The sequence below is a fragment of the Brienomyrus brachyistius genome, chromosome 18 (genome assembly GCF_023856365.1).
Source record: "Brienomyrus brachyistius isolate T26 chromosome 18, BBRACH_0.4, whole genome shotgun sequence".
In the NCBI taxonomy this organism is placed as follows: Eukaryota; Metazoa; Chordata; class Actinopteri; order Osteoglossiformes; family Mormyridae; genus Brienomyrus; species Brienomyrus brachyistius.
The window spans coordinates 6784631-6803351 of record NC_064550.1 but is presented as its reverse complement, the minus strand read 5'-3'; the positions used below and the strand labels follow the sequence as shown (position 1 = coordinate 6803351).

Sequence of the window (18721 nt, the reverse complement as noted above, 5' to 3'; positions counted from 1 at the left end):
TCTGTGCTTATGAAAACCCCACTAAGGTGTTAGCATGGTAATGAATGCATGATGTTTTATTAGCTATAAAATTCAAAAGCTCCTCTTTTGCAACACATGGGTAGGACGGCTCAAGTGATGTATGCAGACCTGATGATTCACGCTTGTTTTCAACACCTTTTTGCTATATTGCCATACTGACTGCTTTTGCAAAGTGTTCTACATACTGTTGGTTAATGTCCAAACTAAACTGCAGGCCTTGTTACGGATGCCATTGGCCTCACAGCGATGTCCCTTATCAGTGCCTGTCATGCCCTGACCTCAGCAGTGTCTGTATGGTCCGCTGATGAAATGAAATTGACAACGATCCAAGTAAATCCTTTAAATCCTACTGATAATGTACGGAAACCTCACCATGTGGTCCATACGGAGCCCCTCAATAAGTCTGGGGGTTCGTTGTGGAGGGAGGGCCTTTGGCAGCTGTTATACCAGACTGGTACAGACACAGCGAAGTATATGGGGTTGTAATTCTAGCTTTCACCAATCGAGTAGTTTTACTTTAACAGTTGTAAAAGTATTCATGTAAAGAAGCATCAATGCACTATTACATGTAATTTCACAAGTGTGGGTAGAAGGGCTGTGTGGGTATGCCCATGAGGTACGCCCCTGGATTTTTGTCATCTACAGTTTGCATGATTCCTTCCTGTGCATCTAGTTTGGCTTGTCACATATGCACGGAACTCGTACCTTCGTCTGTGGAAAAGAACTGCATTTTTCTGGAGAGAAAAAACAATCAGTTAACGGATAACTAGCACAGTACGACGACGGCTAGGAGGGTTACCGAGTGCCTTTGCCAAACGACATTAATTACGTTATTAAAACTGGAGAGAGACAAAACAACAGGAGTAAGCGAACATTCTCCTTAGGCATGCAGTACCTGTTAAGGTTGTCTGAAGTACAATATCTAGGTGGAGAATTTTCTATTGTTAATTGCATGCTGCACCCTATTATGTCCAACATATGATTAATACACAGAATGCATGGTGTATTTTGAGTGTCAGGGCTTTAATTGCAGAGAAATGTCTTATTTCTGCCAATTTAGTTTTGAATAATTAATTATAAACTTGACTCATCCCTTCGGTTACAAGTGCCCCCTTGTGGACACCAGGAATTAAAAATAAATTTTTATATACTGACGATATTTTTGATACGGAAAATAAGTAGGACAATTTAAAGTAAAAAGGTACATTTGGACAAACATATACCAGATTCGCACAGTGGAGATAATCCAGTTTTATTTTTTTCCCTTATTTTCCATAAAAATGACATAAAAAGTTCACCTTCATCCTGAAAGGGCTGTGTTCTTGTGAAATGTTGTCAAAAATGTTTAGGAGGTCACTGAGTATGCCCTTTAACAATGATCAAAATTAACTGCATGAAAGGAAAGATATTACCTTTCCTTCCATTTATATCCCTTATTTTCAAATATGTTTTATTGGTTTCATTTCAGATACAATGATTGTTACTGATTGTCAAAAAAGACATAGCAGCAGTACAATAAAACTGTACGCTGCCTTATTAAAATCCGAATGGTATAACAAGCCAGTAATTCTATTAATGAACAAATAATTATACTGTACAATACTTCAAACAAAGCACCAGCCACACAGCTTAAATTAAATTGTCAACTGCACAAAAGTCAAATATATTAACTGTAATGCCTAATGTAGAAAAGAACACAAATGAAAGAGGCCAGAACCACAAACACCATCATGACAAGTCTGTAATCTCAGAAGCTTTCGACCAATGGAGCATCATGCCCTACCTCTGGTCCTAGGGAACAATTAGGGACAGTCATCAGGACAGTGAAGGGACAGTCTTCGGGACAGTCTTCGGGACAGTGAAGGGGCAGTCTTCGGGACAGTGAAGGGGCAGTCTTCGGGACAGTGAAGGGGCAGCCTTCGGGACAGTGAAGGGGCAGTCTTCGGGACAGTGAAGGGACAGTCTTCGGGACAGTGAAGGGACAGTCATCGGGACAGTGAAGGGGCAGTCTTCGGGACAGTCTTCGGGACAGTGAAGGGACAGTCTTCGGGACAGTGAAGGGGCAGTCTTTGGGACAGTGAAGGGGCAGTCGTCGGGACAGTCTTCGGGTCAGTGAAGGGACAGTCTTCGGAACAGTCTTCGGGACAGTGAAGGGGCAGTCTTCGGGACAGTGAAGGGGCAGTCTTCGGGACAGTGAAGGGACAGTCTTCGGGACAGTGAAGGAGCAGTCTTCGGGACAGTGAAGGGACAGTGAAGGGACAGTCTTCGGAACAGTCTTCGGGACAGTGAAGGGGCAGTCTTCGGGACAGTCTTCGGGACAGTGAAGGGGCAGTCTTCGGGACAGTCTTCGGGTCAGTGAAGGGGCAGTCTTCGGGACAGTCTTCGGGTCAGTGAAGGGACAGTCTTCGGAACAGTCTTCGGGACAGTGAAGGGGCAGTCTTCAGGACAGTGAAGGGGCAGTCGTCGGGACAGTGAAGGGACAGTGAAGGGACAGTCTTCGGAACAGTCTTCGGGACAGTGAAGGGGCAGTCTTCGGGACAGTCTTCGGGACAGTGAAGGGGCAGTCTTCGAGACAGTCTTCGGGTCAGTGAAGGGGCAGTCTTCGGGATAGTGCCTTAGTCCATGTTAATTTTAAGCAAAAGTGCCGCCCTTTTCATGAGACTCTTGCGGAGCAAACTGCATCATCACCGACTCCAGCAACGCAGAGATAATTGGCGGCAACCTCTTTCAGTGATGTTTTCAAGATAAAAATATTTCAGCAATGCCTGCCATCAGGAAAGTGCAAACTGATCTTGGACCAGTTACTAAACAACAGCAGTTAAACCAACATCTTTGTTAAAACTGAGCACATTGGCTGATGTGCAGCATATTATACAAAAATCAGTGCTGAACAAGTCAACTACCAAAGAAAAATTGGAGAAATTCTCAATTAGTTATTTCCACTCAAAAATATCACATTTAATTTTACTTTAGAAATCATTACTAAAATTACAAAGCGACCAACTGGACAGACAAATCAAAAAAATGTTCGAGCCGGACGTTCAATCATGGTCACCGACAGGAACGTGGAGCAGAAGCACATCATGTCATTTCTGTTCACTGGGTATTTTCATAGCTGATGGGCCCACATTCAGTGCAGAAATAGGATTTCCTACTAGCTATCAGCATCAAGCCTCGAAGTTGCACATCAGTCACCTTGGTTTCACAGCTAAAAAACACACCCTAACAGAACAGAGCACAACAATCATATCGTGTTAACCCTGACTGGAAGAATTCCATATATTCCTTTGTACATATCAAAGGGGTTAAAATTAAACAGACAAAATAGCTAAATAGTGGAACCTGAAAGTTGAGTTCTGAATCGCCTGCCCCATGGTGCCTACCTCCGCCCACTAATTTAAAGGCTACACCACAGCAATTAGCGATTATGTTCTCCTCTTCAAAAGGCCTATCTTCAAAAACAGCATTCGTTTCCCATGAGTGACACATTCAAAGATGCCCTCCCACTGACAATATGAAGTATTAATTGCTGGTTTTAGTTGTGTTTAGCGTTTGTCTTGATGTGACAGGCCTCAGTTCATTGACAGGACCCAGCCGATCTCGTTTTAACAGGACTCTGCACAACAGGAAGCTCAGATGGGAGGGAATCTTTGGGGGGAGGGTTGAGCCGAGAGGATTGGGGGAAGCTACCGGCTGCAAGGACTGGCAGAGTCTGTTGACGCCTCCCTTGTGAGACAATGAACTGTGGAGCCGAGCAGTCTCTGCAGGTCAGGAACGCATTTTACCAGCTGAACCAGGCTGTCGTCCAGGTCTTTGGCCGGCTGAAGGCTTCCGGGTAGCGGCGTGAGCTGGCTGGCAGACGCCTGCCTCTGCAGTTCCGAGCACGGGACACCCACCACTTGGAAATGGGGGTAACGGGCTTGAAAGAGACGCGCCGAGGTCTTAAGGCGTCTCAAGACATCCGTTAGCAGGAACCAGTTACAATAACTGTGAACAGACAAGAGAAGCAAGTCACGAACTTAAAAATAAAAAGTAAAAGAATTCCTTAAGCTGTGTTTATATATATATATATATATATATATATATATATATATATATATATATATATATATACATACACACACACACACATTTAAAAAAATATATAGATAGATGCTGTCGTGCTAACAAGGTGTATGTGCAGTCATGCAGCAGTCCTGCAAACCACATGTCTGGGGAGTTCAATAGATAAGTACACTGGAAATCGAAAATATTAAAGTACACAGGAAAATATGTTATAGAAAAAAAATCCATAAAATTCCAAAAAGTGAAACTGGAATTTGCTGCGCTATGCTGAATCCAGGCAAATGAAATATGAATTTTATCCATTTCTCTGTTACGAGAGAAGTGTCTGTACTGAACATGTATAGACTTTTTTTTTGTCATTATTCACTGAACAACACAGTATAACAACGGTTTACACGGCATTGACATTGAATTAGATATCATAACTAACCTAGAGACTATTTAAAGTATTCCGGAAGATGAGTGTAGGTTATATGCTAATGCTCTGCTATTTCAGGGACCTGGGTATCCACGGGTTCTGAAATTTTATCCTCATTTTTTCTCTGAACCGTAAACTTACCCCTGAAACAGGGACACCTGGATGTGGTAACAGGGAATGTGGGGCTCGTCTGAGAGCTCAAACAGCAGACAGTCTCCTGCCTCGGCCTCCTCTGCCTCGGCCTCCTCTGCCTCTCCTCCGTTACCTCTATCCCCCTCGTCCTCCTCCGGCACAGAGAGCAGGAAGTCCCAGCACATCTTCTCTTCTGTCTCTGCAAAAGCACAGAGCTTCCAGTGAGCTTCCAGCATTGACTTCTGCTGGGCTCCGATGAGCTTAACGCTCCCTCCAGTGGCAGTGGAAGGCTGTGCATGTATTTAACGTTTCGCAGTCCTCATTTGGCTTGCAGTCAGGCCAAATGGCAGCTCCAAATTGTCCGTTATGTGCACATGAGTATGTGTGAGTATGTGTGAGTATGTGTGAGTATGTGCGAGTATGTGCGAGTATGTGCGAGTATGTGCGAGTATGTGCGAGTATGTGCGAGTATGGCCTCGAGTGTGCCCTGTGAAGAACTGGCATCTTGTCCAGGATGCCCCCTGCCTTAATCCCTGTGTCCCCCCCCCAATGCATAACTGACTGCAAGAAAGATGTAATAGGGTGGGTACTTCAAAGTTTTGTGGTGTAAGCCTGCATCTGTTGGGTTGATTTATGTCAAACCCACTAGGTCAGCAGATAACTTGTCCTGTGAGGGTAACGAGGTAACAATCCGGCCATGATGATCCTGAATATTGGCTTTTCCGGTTATCCAGAAAAGAGTTTCACAAAAGATTTATTTGAAAGACTTCATTGACCAGCACATGGTTAAGTACAGTCTATGTCTTTACACAGCGTGTAGTTAGAGTATGGAATAGTCTTCCTGCTAGTGTAGCGCAAGCTAAAACCCTGGGTTCCTTTAAATCAGAGCTAGATAAGATTTTAACAACTCTGAGCTATTAGTTAAGTTCTCCCCAAATGAGCTTTATAGGCCGAATGGCCTCTCATTCATAAATTTCTTATGTTCTTATATCAGTATCGGCCAATATTTTTTTTAATCAAGATATCTGCATCGGTTTTGTGTGTCATTATTGACCGATATAGCAAACTATATCGATACTGAACCTTTATCAGTATTCAAAGATTGTAGCACCTCAAGACATTCCTACTAAATTAATAGTAATGACTACATAGGATAATTAACCATTTTCCTAGAACTGAGCAAGTAGTTCAGGGGTTAGCCGGATGTTGGTATTGGCAATATCAGACAAATAATGGATCAGCACAATATTCTGCCCCCAAAACTATAACCACCTCTGATGTTACAGATCTACAAATCCTTGCACCGGCCACAGACAGTTTATTGTGTGGGTGTTTGTGTGAGTGTATTTGTACACAATAAACAAAATTTTGCGCACGATTTAGCTTAAGGTGCCCAGAAAATGCTAAATCGCGCTCACAATATCACTAAAATATGCCCGTGACTTCGATTTTTCGTGCTCTCAATTTGTAGATTATTTCAGTTTATCTCAATTATTAATAATTGAGATTATCTCAATTATTTCAAGCTCTAGAATTCATTACCTTGTGCTCAGATTTTTGTTATTTGTGCCGTAAAGCCAGAAGCTGGAGTCTTAGAACTGTGTAAAGTTATCCACACATAGAGTACACGGAAATTAGTTGTTATTAAGTAGTTGTTGATATAAAATAAAAGGCAAATTCATAAAACCCATTTGTTACATAAATTTGGTAAATTTTGTAAGCTAAATTGTACGCACAATTTAGTACATCATGCACACAAAATTAATACATACATACATATACATATATATATATATATATATATATATATATACATACATATATATATACATATATACACTGAACAAAAATATAAACGCAACACTTTTGTTTTTGCTCCCATTTTTCATGAGATGGACTTAAAGATCTACAATTCATTCCAGATACACAATATTACCATTTCTCTCAAACATTTCTCACAAATCAGTCTAAATGTGTGATAGTGAGCACTTCTGCTTTGCTGAGATAATCCATCCCATCTCACAGGTGTGCCACATCAAGATGCTGATCTGACATCATGGGTAGTGCACAGGTGTACCTTATACTGCCCACAATAAAAGGCCACCCTGGAATGTGCAGTTTTGTCCCACAGCAAAATGCCACAGATGCCACAAGCATTGAGGGAGCGTGCAATTGGCATGCTGACAGCAGGAATGTCAACCAGATCTGTTGCTCGTGCATTGAATGTTCATTTCTCAACCATAAGCCGTCTCCAAAGGCGTTTCAGAGAATATGGCAGTACATCCAACCGGCCTCACAACCGCAGACCACGTGTAACCATACCAGCCCAGGACCTCCACATCCAGCAGGTTCACCTCCAAGATCGTCTGAGACCAGCCACTCAGACAGATAATGCACGGCCCCATGTTGCAAGGATCTGTACACAGTTCTTGGAAGCTGAAAATGTCCCAGTTCTTGCATGGCCAGCATACTCACCGGACATGTCACCCGTTGAGCATGTTTGGGATGTGCTTGACCGGCGTATACGACAGCGTGTACCAGTTCCCACTAATATCCAACAACTTCGCACAGCCATTGAAGAGGAGTGGACCAACATTCCACAGGCCACAATTGACAATCTGATAAACTCTATGCGAAGAAGATGTGTTGCATTGCATGAGGCAAATGGTGGTCACACCAGATACTGACCGGTTCTGAGTCCCCAGACCCCCAATAAAGCAAAAAACTGCACATTCCAGGGTGGCCTTTTATTGTGGGCAGTATAAGGTACACCTGTGCACTACCCATGATGTCAGATCAGCATCTTGATGTGGCACACCTGTGAGGTGGGATGGATTATCTCAGCAAAGCAGAAGTGCTCACTATCACACATTTAGACTGATTTGTGAGAAATGTTTGAGAGAAATGGTAATATTGTGTATCTGGAATGAATTGTAGGTCTTTAAGTCCATCTCATGAAAAATGGGAGCAGAAACAAGAGTGTTGCGTTTATATTTTTGTTCAGTATATGTATATATACACACATATACATATGTTTGAAACATTTTTTATTTTATTTTATATAATTAAGCTGTCTGGTCCCTCTAGGGCTTCTTACAGATCAATGCAGCCGAATCGCCTCCTTAATAATCGATTCAACACGGTGCACTGATGCGTCTTTACAGCCCTACCGTCCAGACAGTAGAGCATCCGCAGGAATAGAATCCCAGAAATGTTTATACGTAACTTTACATCTTTAACTGGAACAAGTAATATTTTTCCCCCCACCCACCCTGTTCCTGGTAGCCTTGCTTACTGCACATGCAACTGTTTGAAAATCAGCAGTATTTTCATATCATACCAAACAAAATGCTGCTGTAGAAATCCCAGCGTAGGCGGGGGTCCTTTTCGGGGCGCCCATCCTGGTCAGCAAAGTATTCTAAAGTAAAAGGCGAGAGAGAAACTTTATTAGAGTAACTCGTTTAGCAAGTTTAACATTAGAAAAAATATTAACTGATTCCAAAACATTACTGGATATTCTAAATGCATTTATTCATTGTACTGTAAGATTAACATAATCAATACATTATGTGTGTATATATTTACTTGCCCTGAAGTCAAACATAGCAGATTAAACCCTACTGTATGAACCGACTCAGTCTTGCATCAGTAATTTACAACATTGCACCTCCATGCCATAACCAACTCTCTCTGTCCCAATCAGGGTCAGTTATCATGCCGGGTCACTCAAGTGTGATTCTGTTAAGCATACTTAAGCATCCAAGATAAGACATGATCACTTGCATGAGTTCCACAACTATGGCCAAACTCTCGGGGTCTGATTTGAACCATGTCATATTAATACCGGTGTTTGTAATAGCACTGCGACGGCTAGTTACCCGTGAGGAAGGACTGCATGTTGGTGCTCTGAGCCAGTTTAAGCGCCGTCTGCCCCGAGTATGTAGCCAAAGTGGGATCTGCTCCGTGATTCAGCAGCATCCAGACTACGCTCAGGTTATCGTTGACCACCGCGTCATGAATTGGCCTGAAAAGCAACATTCAACATCCAGAAATTCGAGTATGAATTCCTGTGCGTTTTTTACTCTCGGACTCGGCGTCTCGCAACCCGAACGCGTGAGCGAGGCCCACCGTGTGCCGTCCTGAGCCCCACAGTTCACATCGGCGCCATGATCCAGCAGCACCTGCACGATGTGCGCCCAGCCCCGAGCACAGGCCTTGTGGAGAGCGGTGTAGCCCGCGTTGTCACGCCTGTTTAGCTCCTGCGGGTCCCTCTCCAGGCAGTACAGCACTACCTCCTGCCAGGTGGGGCCAAGGGAGAAGGAGGGACGTCTTAATCTGCAGCAACATCAAACCCAGAGCTACGCCAAAGGAGCCGGATGCCTTTGGCTGCGGGCAGAGGGTGGAGTCTCCGGCAGGGGCTGCAGTACCTCATATCCCAGTCGGGACGCCCTCTGCAGCAAGGTTTCTCCCGCGTTCTTATTGACGATGAGCCGTCGTACCCATGGAGGGACGACCCGTCCGGGGGGGGATTCCAGAGTCCTGGCCTTCTCAACACCTCCTCTCCAGTTAGGGGTGGTGGAGGACGCCGAGGAAGGTCTCTTTGCAGGGGGAGTGCTGCCATGAACGATGGGAGGTGCAGGACGCTTGCCCAGGCATCCCCGTTTAGTCTTGAGCTGCAGTGGAGTTGCCTGTCAGCATAGCATAGTACAGTAGCATGTCATAGCATAGTATAGTATAACAACATGGTATAGTAGCATAGCATAGTAGCCTAGTATAGTATAGCGATTCAAGGTACACATAGCTCACATCAGTACTAAATGAGTGTCACTCTTATTGACTGACGTACTGCCTTTTTAATACTTCTACTACTGACTCCTTTGTTCAAGTGTACATCAAAATATACCAGAAAAAATGTTGGCATCCATGCACAATTCTTCAAATAATTGACCACTTATTCCTGGTAATCCTTTGGTAATCATATACACATTTACAAAGAAGTAATTCACTAATTCTTAGCTCCTTGCAAAACAAACCCTAAATGCCACGGAAAAGATTGCTGGCACCTTCTGGTAGTGCCTCAGTTTCAAGCAGGTGATTCTACTCGACTACAGGACAGAACTCATCCGTAGTGAGTTTGGGCGGCCAGTAGTGTAAATTTCACTCGTTCAGCCAGTCTGAACATAAAAAAGGACTCAGTCTCCTATTCTGCCCGACCCTGTGTGGCACAAGCATGGGACAAATAAAGAAAACCAAAGAACTGAAGAGGTCAGACACAAGATTGTAGCCAGGAAAGAGAAAACCTGACCAAAGTCTGCAGCACAGGATTCTTTGAACGGTGGAGAAAGCAACTTAAATCAACTGCGATGGCGACTCAAGTAGATATTTAACAAGCAGATCGTACGTTGCGTCTAAGTCACGATGCGTGAGCCACGTAACAATACCGTTTCCGCTAATATGCTAATATGCTGTGGTGTCGAGTCTCAGTGTTTTAAATGATCTGAAACCAAAAAAAAAAAAAACCTGAAGGGCTGCCCTTCCACTGCTGTCCATGCGACGAGAGCGAGAGAAGAGGAAGAGGATGTATAGATACTATTAACTAGATCCCTAGCTAAAAGCACAGGAAGGCATCAGTGCTGAGAAAAGAAAGTCCATTTTTTGCCAAATCAGAGCTACTTGGTAAAGCACAAGATCTCTACGTATAAATAAAACAAAATGAAGCCTTCAAAGAGAATGACACCTTCCCTCCAAACAGAGCAGAGGCTCGGTAATATTGGCTTAGCTATGTGGCATGTAGGGAATATCTGCTTTGAATGTATCATGAAATCAAGGCATTTCTGAGCACAGCTGAAGGTCACGAGTTCCGCAGCATGACAATGAACACACTTCAAAAAGTACTGAAGAATGGTTGACGGCAGAATTATGGACGACATGGACTATGGTTCTGAAGTTGTCAGCAATGGGTCCAGATGTAAATTTCTTTAAAAAACTGTAGAAAGATCTAAAAGTGTAGTTAGGAGAAGTTGCCCTTCAAATCTGAGAGAACTAGAGTAATTTGGACAGGACGAACGGGCCTGGTCCGGCCCTAAGGTACAACAGGCTGGCCATAGAAACTGCAACCAACAAGTAAAGTCTATGGTGTCAGGTATTTTTTCAATGCAGTTATTATAATTTTATCATTTAAAAGCAATATTAGCTAATAAATAAAGAACTGCGAAGACGACATACAATTTCAACTTAGACTTGGGGAAAAGTTATGATCTATTTGCAAAGTGTATGGTGCCAATATTTTTGTCCATGATAATGTGCACATCTGCATGTACCTTATCTGTATATCTACACCCCACACCGACAGTCAGACTATGTACGAAAGAGGAAAGCCTCCATTACCTGAAATACCTTGATTCGGCACTGACGGTGATAACTTCCTACCTTTTTTCCCTCCTCTTTGCCGCCTAAGTGCTTGCTTTTGAACTTCCTTTTCCCCGAGGGTTTGTCAGCAAGCTTGGGGGTGCTGCAGGTATCCTGGCACTTGGAGGACCCTGAGCGGGTAAGCAGTGGTCTCTTGGGGCAGCCCCTGGGGTCATCGGTCTGACAGGGCGGTGTTGCTCTCATTGGGTCTAGACAGTCACAAGCAGGGTCAGGCCTCATATCTGTGCAAAGCCATAGGTGGAAATTTCCGGTCCAGAATGTAAAAATGCAGACTGCGATTTTGCTGAGAACTGTGTGAAGCTGAATCTGTATACTTTATACTCAACTAGTTGATTGAAACAAAATCATTTTTACATTCGGAACCTGACATTTCCACCTCTGCTCATAACTAAACAGAAGATACAAACAAACGTAAAAACATATCGTTGTTGCAAAATGGATTGGAATCATCTGTGGTAGCACATCTCCAGCTTATTCAGAATCATGACTGTTCCCTCCATTATGTACAAACTTGTACATACTTTCAGGCTGGTTACAGCCAGTGCATGAACACTCTTGAGGTCAAAAACGAACTTTAAAAAGCAATCCAACTGATCTTTGAGGAATTCGCATCACGACCATTTTTACCTGCGGTACCACGAGCAGCTCGCCTTGTAGACTTTTTGCTCGTGGCTTGTCCGACTTGCTCTTTCTCCATGATGTACTCCTCATTTTGGTACCTCCTGTTCCTGCATCTCTTTCGTTTCTTCCTCGGTTCTGGGTCTCGCTGGCTCCGCCGCATGGCCCTCTCAGCGTCGCATTTCGCTCGGTTGGACAGGCCATTGGAGCGCGGTCTCCCTCGCGGTCTGCGAGCCAAGGAAGGCGAGGGAGTGGCAGGGCGGGATGTCAAGCTGTGGCTGCCTGCCTCGACCTTCGCTGTTTTCCGGCGTCCCCTCCTTGGCCTCGGAGCCGCGGGGCCCCCAGGAATCACACTGCTGGGCTCCAGCTTGATGTCCCCCGCAGTCTCGCGAAGCACAGGGAGGCTGCTCACGTTACCTTTGGAAGACACACCAACCCATTTTCTGAAAACAGCAGTGTTTCGCCCTAGCTAAGAGGAAGCTAAAAGCGATACAATACTTATATAGACCATCACGAATACTGTGACACACCATACAGGCCAGCAAAGGCCACGTGATGAATACCTGCTTCAAGGTGAAGCAGCGCTTCCGCCACAGTGACACTGCACCTCCCCCCTTGACGGCTCTTGCCCCCCTTGGCTTCTGGCAGCTTTGGCTCCAGTACAGGTGCCAATTGGTTTTTCTGCTGCAATAAATACGGTGCTATCAGTTCACACTGGATGAGTCCATTTACAGAACATTTGTTCCACTTCAGTAACATCAGAAATATGACGTTCGAACTATTAAAAAGACACAGTACCCAGTAGGATTATGCAACATATCATAAACAAAGTATATTCCAAAGTAAACCCATATCCATACGCAAGTATATATTGTGAGCTCATATCTTTCTAAAACATCTTAAGAATTACATTCCAAATAAATTCAAAGTTCAAACTTGCGAGACTTACTTTCTTCGTCTGCTTCTTCCTCTTGACTACTGGGATCTTCTTTCTGTGCTTCACGATGCCCATCGTGGTCTTTCTCGAAGCTTCCTTTGGTGCTTTGTCTTGCTTACTCACACGACATTTTTTATTCTTGTTAATTGCAACTTTCTCCGAGGAAGAAGTCTGACTCAAACCGTTTGCTCTACTTATTTTTCTCCCTGAACACTGACCATTGAGTATGGAAAAGCCAATGCCATCTACCGTTGAGTCTGCAGAGAGACCCTGTACAAGTTGCTGTCCATTTTTCTCTATTTCCCCTGACACCTGGATCAACTCTTTTCTTCCCCTGCCAATACGACCAAGGTCTCCAGACATCTGGAGGCGGATGGTCGGTCTAGAATTTTCAGACGAGTCTCTTGTTTCTGGATCTTCAATCCTACCTGGCTGACAGTTATCCTGTCTTCCATCTCTCTTCCTTTCATTTGTGAAAGAGGTGCACTTCCCTTCAGACTTTCTCGGCTCTGTAGCTGCCTGATGACCACAGCCCGTGTTTATATTGCTTGCTGTTTCTAGAGATCCTTGTTCTATTACAGTCTCAAGCTTGAACGAAGAGGACTTAGACCTTCCCACCTTCTCCTCCACCTTCTTGAGTGGGCTCTGACTGGAGGCCCCCAGGTGTCGGACAGGAAGTTTGCTTTTTGGGGAATGCGAGACAGTTTGTTTCCCACCACTGAGCTTACCTTTTACGCTGACCTCGGGGCTGACGGTACTCAGGATAACCTTCGAAGAAGCATTGGACTGGCACTGCTGTAACCCAGCGTCCTGAGTGTTGCTGGAAAATTTGCGATGTTTCTGCCTGCTACGAGATGATCCTTTTTTCTTGCTTGAAAGCGGCTGCTCTCCTTGGTCGATAATAGATATTGTCTCTGGCCTACCTAAGTCCTGGATATCTTCTAAAAATGCGATACCTTTCCCATCCTTAGTACGCAAGGTGGAAGCTAAAACTGGATTAGCAATGCCCACATATGTCCCCAGGAGGCTTACTGGGCTTTTTGTATTTTGTATCTGAATTTTGGCCCAAGATACAGATGGTTCCAAGACCGGATGATTCAACTGGGTAAAAGAATTCTTTGGAAGTGCACCATTTGCCATGGTGTCTGACAGACCTGCATAAGGGACATTGGGTACGAAACTGCTTGCCGGGGTCTGAAGAACCTCCTTAGGAGTATCATTCGGCTCCGATTCCAGATGACAGCCCGCTTGTAATGTTTTCTGAACCTGCATAGTGTTTTTTTGCAGTTTTAACTTTGAAGACAGATCAAGTGGTATGTCCTTCACTTTACCTGGGCATGCCTCAGTATGCTCCTCTGTTCTGCGCGGGGACTCCAGACTTGTGGAGGGTGGTGTATTTTTATCACTGTGATTCAAGGAACATTTGTCCTTCTCATTCGGCATCCTGTTTTGTGCAGTAAAATGGTCTTCGGCTGAGCTACAGCACGTTTTGGAGGACGGAGTAAGTGCAAGAGGTACCAGACAAGCCGAGCCTGGTGCTGGCTGCTTTAATGGAGCAGGAGCATCGAGACGGAGCTCAGCATCCTCGGCCAAATTGTCATCTTTTGCAGCTATGACATTCTTCTTGGTGGATGCAGAACAACACATGGGTTTCAATGCCTTAAAAGCGAGTTGAGTTTCAGGCGCCAAGGCTCTGCCCACAGTGAGGTGCTGAGGACAGGGCCGAAACTCTGCAGCCATATCGCGGCTAGACCCTTTAAGGTGACACTCAGTGCTGAATTTGGTGCCTGGAACTTTTCTTAAAACAGTAATCTGGTCCAAATTGGAGGGAATTGTTATACTACCCAACTGAGAGGCGAGATTAGGCTGTAATAGGAAAGCTATGGACTGGCCTGCTTGAAACTGCGCGCACCGAGGACTCTGAGTCTGCGTATGGGTCTTCTTGGCCGGGTGTGCGAGATTCGAGTTCAGAGGGACTTCCTGGCTGTCCCTTTCTTCACCTGGTCTTCGCTGCGTTGGAAAGACTTCAACATTCTCCGCCTGCTTAGTGGCCTCTGCTTCCTGCGACACCACAGCACTCCTCGGAATAGGGTCTGACAGAGGGGTGCCGCTACACGGGTAGGTGAGCGGAGCCTCCAGATAGTGTTTTAAATGACTGCCTTTCACAGACACATGGTTATTCAGATCTTCTGTAGGACCTCGTCTGCAGCTAAGGGCTCTATCGGGAGTACATTCTGGAGCTAAGGGCTGAGACAGAGGGTTGTCCACCATATTCTTGCTCTCCTTAGGCCAACTTCCCTCTCTGCCCACATCTCCTATATGCATCTGAAAGGGGTCCACCTGGGCAGCAACAAAAGCACATGGCACATAAAGTCCTTGAACACGGCACATAATATTAGTTTCCCGAAATCACCAATTCATACCCTTTGCTGGACATTCAATAAAGCCTGCAGAGCTACAGATGTATATGTGAAAAGTCTAAAATGACCGGGTTGGATGAGATGCACAACATGTACTACAGCTTATCAGGTTATACAAGAGACTTTCACTGATCTTTCACTATTCAGATGTATGCCAGTTTTAGTATAATATAATCCAGTACCATAGCACAGTTGTTTGACTAATGCGTTTCTACGGTTACATTAATTTCTACAGCGGAAAGAAAGTTACCTGCATATGAGAGATGTTAACACATTTCTTATGGGATGGTGACTGCAGATCTGTACCAGGGGAGTTCCCTTTAGTATTTGATACTCCACTGTGTAGCAAGACAGTGCAGAAAGATTTCACTGAACTTACTGGTGCACACACGTCAGCCCTCCTAACCTAACCAGACATTTGTGTAGCTGTTCCCTGTGCCAATGCCACTGATCACGTATATGCATCCATGACTACACACCCGAGTTTTATCAAACTAAAGAAGGACTGCGATGCATTGTGGACTGCGCACAAGTTTAAACCGATATCTCTTACACTGTCCTTGTTCAGTTTTTGTGAGTGTGTGCACCACATTACAAATAAAACATTATACTTATGCTATAAGCGGGTTTGAGCGATTATGTGCTTTGATCTGATTGTTTTTCAAGCATCACAGCAACAAATGAATTAAAGGGTGATTAACCAATCAATTGGTGAATTAGCCCATTTAATGCTGGGTCATAAAAATAACTGGGAATCCTGATCCATGTCCGATCACAATGATAATTTAAGGTAGAAATGGCTGAAATTGAAAAGCGAGTATACAGATACTCTATGCAACGGGACCTGAACATGTGTAATAAGCTTTTTATGTGACGTCACTTACCGCTCTTCGCCGATGGTACACAAGCGGATGTGATCGAGCCAGCCATGCACACTGCTACAAAGCCTGGGTGCAGAAACCATGGCAGATGAGAAAGGCAGTAACTTGTTTAAGGGGAGATTGTCTTCTCACGGACTGACCGCATACACTGCAAGGAGCACAGACAAGGAGTGAAGGAGAAAACAATGAGTGAACTGATCGGGCAGCCCATCGTGCTCAAAATAAAACCTCATTTACCTGAACAATTCTGATTCCGCTTCATCCACAAGTGTGCTTGCCATTTAGGCAACCTTGAATATACATCATACAAAACTGGTCATTGCTGAACTCCAAGATAAAACACTTATGATAAAGTATCAACATTAAAGATCAGCGTGGTTCAGTCTGGTCTACACAACAGTCTGAAGAATCAACTTCAGTTTCAAAATATATGTTTGAAGCAGAAGCTGCAAAAAGCAGGGCAAGTATCATGGCGGTTGATACATCAGATTAAATGTGCTAAATTAAAATAAGAAAAAACTGAAATGGAACATTGTTATTTTCAACGTTGACACTTTAAGGCTCGCGGTTATTTATATGCTTCTATACGCTTTTACACACTAACAAACTGAGCATTACAATGCAAAAAAACATTTTCACATAGCACTCCGTTAATATAACAAATTCCCGGTAACTCCGGTTTAGTCACTGCAGGGCAGTTTCTAGCTGCTGAAAAGATCAAGGGCTTGTCAAGTTAACCTGGGGCTTGCTTTTTGTGTGTTTGAAGGAAGACTGGTACCGGGGTACCGGGACTAAAATACTGCGAACATATCGGACCTAGCGACGCCCATGGGTCACCGTATGGTTAAGACATTGGAACACGCATGTCTGAGTCCACGTTCACTGAGATCTTTTAAATTTATAATTCTTGTTCAAATTAAAATTATTGATATGGTTCCTTCGATGCTCTTAATCATTATATGTCATTTCCCTTCATACTGATTTTATGCATTCATATACAATGTGTGTCTACGTTTTCCTGTGACAGTCACGAAAAACATTACAGGGAAGGAATTGTCGTAAAACCATTACATGTCTTTTTCATATGCAGACCTGACGTTTAAAGTTTGCCAACTGTCAAAATTGTATTTCCCTAAATCGACTTAAAACGGACATCGTGCACACACATGCAACACACAATAGGAAGAAACAATGTAGAATAATTATTCAACACACGACCATAACAATAGACACTTTAAACGCAACGTATCAAAGTCACAATTGAGGCAAAGTACCGGGCATGCAATTGATTGTTTTTAAAAAAATCACGTTTAAAGACAATACATACGTTTTAGTGGGAAAATGACACTTTTCTATCGACGTTTTAGTGTTTAAAATACTAACTAATCATGATGCAAATAGAGATTCTTTTAAACATCAGCAAAAAAATTAACTTTACGTTACACTGACCACAGGACAAGTGAACAATGGCAGTACTTTCGATGTGATCAAAATAACATGCCATCCCTTAAGATCCTGCGCAACGAAGTCAGCCTTTCGCTAGCTATCGCCGCACTTACTGATCGATCTGCAAGTCACACATTGCTTGACAATGCTGAAATGTGTCATACATGGACCTATGACATTCATCTCCTTCGGCGGACCTACTCTGGCTTCATAAAATAAGATCACACCGGACCAAACCTATTCCGTTTGATCTGACTTCGACGCTCAATTATTCGCAAAAAATATGATTAGCAAGCAATGACAATTTGCGACTGTTAAAATAACCATTTCTCTCGTAGTGAAAAGAGACTTAAAATTACATACAAAAACAAGTGAATTTCTTATTTTTTCGTTCACGTCCGGTGGAGTTCTATAATCTTCCCCGTTTTCGGTTCCGAAAGTCCAGGGGGGTTTTGGCAAGGCAGCCCGTACCGTATCTCTCTGTCTCTGATGGGAGAGTGTGGTAACTCGCTAGCTGCGGCTTCTGGGATGTGTAGTTTTTAGGTACCCAGGACTTTTCGTTAGCAGAGCGAAAAAGGGAGGAGCACGGACTACAAACGCCAGCATGGAACGCGAGTCCTAGCCACTCGAGGGGAAAAGGGATCGCAACGGTGCGCTAAACTGAGAAAGCCGTGGTGGGAAAGTGAAAATACATCGTATTATAATAAAGACATCAGGTGCCGAACAATTTGTGCATGTTAGATTCAATATATTATGTACCCTTTTATGCGAATTGCAGAAGTTATCCCGAAGTGGTTAGCTAAAGAGCAGGAGGCATTTGCAAAGGTAGCTCTTGCGTTGCAGCAGAACTAACACACGAGGGAGACCGCAGAGGGTGCGGAAAGAATTCGTAACTAAAATGCCGAAAACTGTCATGAATGCATCGGACAAAAGAAGATAAGGGCGACAAAAAAGATTAAAATACGATAATAACACTAGCTAGAAATGGATTTATACATTTAACCGAGAGAAACGCCTGGAGAATCGACGCCTAACTTTGCGCTCCTATATTACTTATTACGTTCGTGCGGTCGAAGATGTTGATACACAAAGCTATTTCGTAAATGAAACAGAATAGAAAACAATGCCGAGTTTAAGCTGCACATCACAACTGTAAAACAGTTGACTAAAGTTTCATCCAAGCATCCATCAATCCAGGTCACGGTCATGGGGTAGTTTCAGTTGTTACTTTACTAATAATTGTAACCGATTCCTCATAGAAATTAACTATTATTTCTATTTCTTGATGACCCAACCATTTTCTTGTAAATACAGAAAAATTATGCTTTTCCTTTAATCAAATCAATTACTGCTG

At 43.7% G+C, this 18721-nt stretch overlaps 1 protein-coding gene across 5 annotated transcripts; it reads right to left on the bottom strand.

Annotated features, from left to right (window-relative positions):
• Positions 1–1252: 1252 nt before the first annotated feature.
• Positions 1253–17863, bottom strand: LOC125713172 (BCL-6 corepressor-like protein 1). Of its 5 annotated transcripts, none has more exons than XM_048984122.1 (14): positions 17731–17853; positions 16159–16211; positions 15925–16069; positions 15291–15378; positions 12633–14960; positions 12247–12367; positions 11693–12100; positions 11066–11253; positions 9064–9324; positions 8765–8931; positions 8515–8660; positions 7977–8054; positions 4646–4835; positions 1253–4008 (listed from the first exon to the last, which is right to left on the bottom strand). In XM_048984122.1, the coding sequence occupies exons 3-14, from the start codon at positions 16002–16004 to the stop codon at positions 3708–3710; spliced, it is 4356 nt and encodes a 1451-aa protein (XP_048840079.1). In that variant the 5' UTR covers positions 16005–16069; positions 16159–16211; positions 17731–17853; the 3' UTR covers positions 1253–3707. The 5 variants fall into 5 exon arrangements, with proteins under 5 accessions (XP_048840079.1, XP_048840076.1, XP_048840078.1 ...); XM_048984119.1 differs by having other exon boundaries at positions 15925–15987; XM_048984121.1 differs by having other exon boundaries at positions 9064–9309; positions 15925–15987.
• Between the last annotated feature and the right edge of the window lie 858 nt (positions 17864–18721).